Below are 6,000 nucleotides of genomic sequence, written 5' to 3' on the forward strand. Positions count from 1 at the left end.
AAGTGTCTAGAGAAGGACTAACCTTGCCAGGTTTTTACTGATCTGAAAAGTGCCCACAAAAGCAGAGGCCTGATTATACGCTGGTGCAAAACTTTGAAGTGCCAAGACTTGATCCTCCCCCCAAAATGTGTCCACATGAGCCAGAGTGCTCAACCAACTTATGTAGCTTGCTGATACTACTCTACTTAGAAGAAGAAACATGCTTGATTCCATTGTACAGGTGCTGGCTGCATCCCTGTCACCAATGTGGAGTGTTGGTATCAGCCTTGTAGTGCAACAGAGCCTCACAACAAAATTAAAGTTTGGACTGCAGGGGTACTTCAGGTTTTGGGAAGTGAATGCCCCTTCCTTGGACCTTGCGAACTGGATTCAGCAAGAACAGTGCATTTGCTGCCCAAGGCAAAGATGATTGTTTGATATGGCTCTTATACTGTCTTTGAGGTTAAAGGCACAATATTTGACTTAACTGTTTGGGGTAACTACCTCTGTAAAGTCCTTTGATGCGGTGACTCTATGACTCCACATTAACTGAATTGGTTCTTAGTACAGTTATTGGTTCCCTCTTGACTTAGGCCTAGATTTATATTGAAGAGTACAGTTTGTACTCCATCTGGGCGATAGAGTAACATGCTCTGTTACCTGGATGGAGTACCCATCCTCTGCTTTTAGAGATGTCCACCATCCCTGAGCACATCTCTAGTCATTGGCAGGGTCTGCTGTTATGGCGGTTCCTATAATTGTGTTAAAAGTTTGATGGATGAGTCCGTCAAACATGACGGCCTCCTGTCAAACTTTCTACAAGTTTTTCTTTCTTAAAAATAAAATTTCAAAGCAGGATTTAGTTTTTTAAAAAGAAAAAAACTAATGGCCCTAACGCCATAAGAGTTTTTTCCTGTGGTGTTTGGGTCATTACGATTATGTTTTTTTGTTTTTTGTTTTTGTTTTTTTACTTTTCTTTCACCGGCAGGTTTTACCTGGTGGTGAGGAATAAAAAAAAAACATATAATACTGTCCACTCTAAATCAGGTAGACAGTGTTTTATGTAAACATCAAACAGCCCGTCCTCTGTTGGGCCGTCAGAGGAGTATGTCAGTGATGAAGTAGGGGTAGCTGGACCAAGGGTTTGGCGGCAAGCATACTCCATCACGGTTGCAACTGAGTATACTTTCCACAAACATCTAAATCAAGCCCTAAGTTCCCTTAGCTAGTCACAAATCTATGTCTATGTCTATGTATTGGTATTTGTAAGGCGCCTATATCACCCGAAGGTCTCATAGCGCCAGCAGTTGCTCAGATGGTAAGGATAAGACATGCCGATTTAGAAGAGCCAGGTTTTCAAGAGCTTGCGGAATTTCTGATGGCTGGGTTCCAGTCTGATGTGGAGTGGGAGAGTATTCCAGCTTACGGGAGCGATTTTAGAAAATGATCTGTCTCCGTTTCTAACAGTACGCACTTTAGGAACCGTTAAAAGGTGCAATCTAGAGGATCTGAGCATTCTGGCCGGACGGTATTCTATCAGTTTGTTAGCTAGATAGGCAGGACCATTGCCGTGCAGAGATTTATGAACTAGACAGCACATTTTAAACGTAATGCGTTTCTTAATGGGGAGCCAATGAAGCATCTTCAGACAGGGGGCAGAGGAGGTGCGGCTAGGTAAATCTAAGGCCATTCTGGCTGCAGTGTTTTGAAGAACCTGGAGTCTGTTTAGGAGGTTCTCGTTTATGGAAGCGAAAAGGGCATTACCGTAATCCAGGCGACTAATAATTAGTCCCTGGATTAAAGGTAGACGAGAAGAAAGAGGGATCCACTTAAACATTTTCTTTAAGTTACGCATAAGTCCAAAGCTGGTGTGAGAGATGTTATTGATATGGTCTGCCATGGTAAGTTTATTGTCAAGCGTTATCCCTAGATTGCGGGCTGCTGATTTGGGAGAAGGACAGGCACCCAATGGTGATGGCCACCATTCGTCAGACCAATGCTTATAGGCAGATCCAAAAAGCACAATCTCTGTCTTTGCCGCATTGAGTAAAAGGTAGTTGTTAGACATCCAATCCTTTACTGCTAGCATGCATTTTTGGAACCTATGTTTGATGTTGATAGGATTAGGCCCCAAAGTGATGAGGATTTGCGTGTCGTCTGCATAAGACACGGTCTCAAATCCAAAAGCTTTAATTAATCTTGCAAGAGGGGAAACATAAAGATTAAAGAGCGTGGGGCTCAAGATAGAGCCTTGGGGTACACCTTTTATCAACTTCCTGACTGGCCGATGAAAATTTGCCAATCTGGACCTTAGAGCTCCGACCAGTCAGGTAACTTTTGATCCATGCCAGGGCTGAGCCCTCGACACCAACCTCCATCAGCCGTTCAATCAAGATGCTGTGTGAGATGGTGTCGAAGGCAGCAGATAGGTCGAGTAATACCAAAATGGCTGATTGTTTTGCATCTAAAGCCAGTCTAATATTATCGACCATTTCAAGTAGGGCAGTTTCGGTACTGTGGAACGCCCTAAATCCTGACTGGGACGGGTCTAAGAGTTTATTAGACTCAAGATGTTTGGTGAGTTGAGTGTTGATTAAGGATTCCATGATCTTACCAAACATCGGGAGAAGGGAAATCGGCCTATAGTTTAGAGGTTGAGATGGATCGGCAGAGGGCTTCTTCAGAATCGGTCTGAAATGGCTTCTTTCCAGTGAGAAGGTACCGTTGCGTGGGAGAGTGAGAGATTAAAAATTTTGGTCAAGTGAGGGGTCAAAATATGCGCAATTTTAGATAAAATTGAAGAAGAAGCTGGATCAATGGGGGAGCCGGACTTAATTCTTTTCATAGTAAGAGTAACTTCTTCTTCTGTAAGTGGACGAAATTGATTTAGTGTAGTGACGGGGGAGGGCAAGGCTATGATGATGGACGACTCAGAAAATATGGTAGGGGCAGGAACATTAATAAATGATTTATAGATGTCATTTATTTTATTGTGAAAAAAAGACGAAAGGGTGTCAGCCCATTCCCTGCACTGTATGTTTATTCTTTAGTCATAGCCCGAAAGAAAGGGGAATGTAAATCCGCTGCTGCAAGCCGCTTTCAGAAGTTCGCTTGTGGCTTGAAAATCAGGCAAGTGAAAGAAGGAGCTAAGGGGAAAAAAGTAGCAAGCAATCCAAACCAAAAAGACGGTCCTAGAGTACAGAATTACTGGGCATGAGAGAAACAGGTTTATTTCCACACTGAAACGCAGCATACACGGAACTTGGAAGGAAGTGCAATATTGGCATTTTTAAGAATCAGTTTTTGGCTTCACTAGTGGGTGACAAGGTAGCCACAAGTACAGAATTACGAGCGAATAGGAGCTGTCTATTTATTAACATTAGTAGGATACTAGTACAGTAGGTGCCAATGTACCCACATTTGAGAATTAGGAGCGAATAGGAGCTGTCTTTTTTCCGTATTAGTAGTATATTTGTACATTTGTTATGATCTTTTTTTGGTATTTAATCAACAAAAAGATTCAAGCAAATATAGTTTTACTGTTCCTTCAAAATGAATTCTAGTATGAATATGCCGTGAATGTAAGAAGTGAAGAAAAAATAGCATGCTCTTCTGAAGCATCTACAAGGATTCAAATCTTAGGGTTACATATAATTTCTGAACTTCTGAGCAATCGCAACAGTTTACATACTGAACCTTACAAAAGTGAACACTCTGTCTCCTATTGGCTGTCACCTTTCTGTAATACCTGTAGAAGGCAGGTCTCAGGCTATGTTTCAATATCCAAAATATACTTAGAGATGACTTACACACAAGTAAAATGGTTCTGTCTTACTTTTATTTTGCTTTCACTTTTTTACAGAAAGCATCAGGAAAAAGGCAAATGCAGACACACGTTCACCAAAGAAATGTACAGCGATGTGACTATATTTGAAAACATAAAGAATCACATATCTTAAAAAGCTTCAGATGCTGCACCAGAAGAGTTTAGTTGTAAAAAATGGTTTTGCAGAATGACTAATCATCTTGCCAAATGTTGGATTTGCACTGCTTAAGGGCTCTTTTTTATTATAAAGCTGAACTGCGATATTTCAGGAACCAGACATCAGGATATGACGACATGCAAAAAAAATGCCTACCTTCAGGAAAGGTTGCAGTTCAACTACATTGTATTGTTTCCTCAGCAGTTTCTGTGATCTCTGAGGCTGGACATTGAATCAACACCCATGTTGGTTTTATATGATATTTGAGTGATATAGATATCAGAGATGCATTGTAAATTGTTTTATGTCCGTGATAATGGATCAACCTCACAGTTGTATTTATGAAGTCGCTGTTTTTTAATCTGTATTTTATAACTATGATGAGAAGAGTGAAAATGTCTCAAAAATTTGAATACTTTCTTAATTGTATTAAATTGGTGACATTTTTTAAGAAAAACTACAATGTACGTTGCACTTTTAAAAACATCTTTTAAATATTGTATGTGTGAACATTCCAGCAAACACTATGCAACTTCAAAAATGTGTTTGCAGAATTGTCTGCTATGTAAAGAAATGCACTAATTGTATAGGTTTCTATACTCCCTTGTGTGATAACATTATTGATTTTCTGTGCAAAGCTAAAAAACAGAGCTACAATTCATATTAAGCATATCTCCTCAATGGACTATTCTTCCCCTAAATTGGCCAATGTTATTTTGTACTCATAATAAGATTTAGATGTTACATAACTTTCAGGGGTCTCCAACCTATTCTGTACTTAGTTACTTATGTTCAATGAAACGCATTGAGAGCTACTAACATTATTAGTGTTGTATAATCTCATTTTTTATATATGTATATTGATTCAACCAAGCAAAAGCTTTTTATTTTAATAAGCTGGGCTGTACACAGGTGAGCTACTCAGTGGTAGCTGGAGAGCTACAGTTGCTCACAAGCTACTGGTTGGAGACCCCTTTTCCCCTTCGTTTCCCTTTAAGTTGCCACCTGTCCTTTATCATCTTAAGTTCTTCGCGTGAAATAACATTGAGTGTTATTTTAGAAGAATGTCCTTTGGGTAAGAATAGATTCTGTTCATTGCACTTTTCACGAGTAGGGAAACCTTTTAGCTGGCATATGTTTTCTTTATGTGTTTTACACTATGATGGTGCTGCCAAAAAGGTATTCTTTTGAATACGAACATTGATATGCAAATTCGTAATGAATACACTAAAAACAGCAGTACAAAAATAAATGTTTAAACTTGCTATGTAAAGTGACTGACTCCGAAATAGAGAATATAAAATAAACTGTTTGAAACTTCACATCAGTCTCTATTGATCAACACCAGATAGGTTGGTCTTTTGCCTTCTTTTCAATTTGAAAGAAATGAGAATGTCCTGTCCTCCTGCGATGATTGACTGAAAGGTGAAATGTCTGTCTGAAAACTAAAAATGCTGCTTTAAGGAACATTGAGATTCCTGTTCCTTTTTTTCATGGGAGGTATTGCTGAAATAAAATTGGTCTTCTGAGGAATGTTTCAATTGGTCGTTATAGCATTGACCTCGGAGATCTTTCATCTGTGATAACGATTATTGCAACTGCTTTGTCATTGGTTGAAAGAGCATGGAGAGCCTATCATCTGAGCTAACCATGGTATCGGGCGTGAAGCATACATCTTTCTACTTCTTCATGTTTTAAGTTACACAACTGAATAAATACATAAAACAACTAACTTCGGGGAGTACAGTTTGAAGAAAAACATTAATCTTGATCTGGAGAAAAAAAATAGTCAAGACTTGCGTACCTAGTCTGAGTGAATTGTAAATCGATATGAGGACAGCACCTTAGATGGATACTAACTAGACTAAGAACTTTGGCATTGGTGTATGAAAATAAATACTGATCCACATCAAATGTTTGTTTAGGGACTGTTTTGTAAGTACCCTTGATGTCCTGTAGAATTTATAGTGCAAGCAAATGTCATTTTGAATGAAGTACTTGGGAAGCTGGAACCCGTCCTCCTCAACAATTTAATCGA

General features: G+C 39.3%; 1 protein-coding gene across 3 annotated transcripts in view; it reads left to right on the top strand.

Annotated features, from left to right (window-relative positions):
- The window catches only part of ANKDD1A (ankyrin repeat and death domain containing 1A), a 419,853-nt gene extending 414,569 nt beyond the window's left edge, over positions 1-5,284 (top strand). For all 3 annotated transcript variants that reach the window (XM_085644555.1, XM_085644556.1, XM_085644557.1), the window contains one exon: positions 3,842-5,284. In XM_085644555.1, the coding sequence (XP_085500681.1) occupies positions 3,842-3,903 (62 nt within the window). In that variant the 3' untranslated portion in view covers positions 3,904-5,284. The remainder of the gene's footprint in view (positions 1-3,841) is intronic.
- The last annotated feature ends 716 nt before the right edge of the window (positions 5,285-6,000 follow it).

This window comes from Triturus cristatus, chromosome 3_1 (genome assembly GCF_964204655.1).
Source record: "Triturus cristatus chromosome 3_1, aTriCri1.1, whole genome shotgun sequence".
Taxonomy (NCBI): domain Eukaryota; kingdom Metazoa; phylum Chordata; class Amphibia; order Caudata; family Salamandridae; genus Triturus; species Triturus cristatus.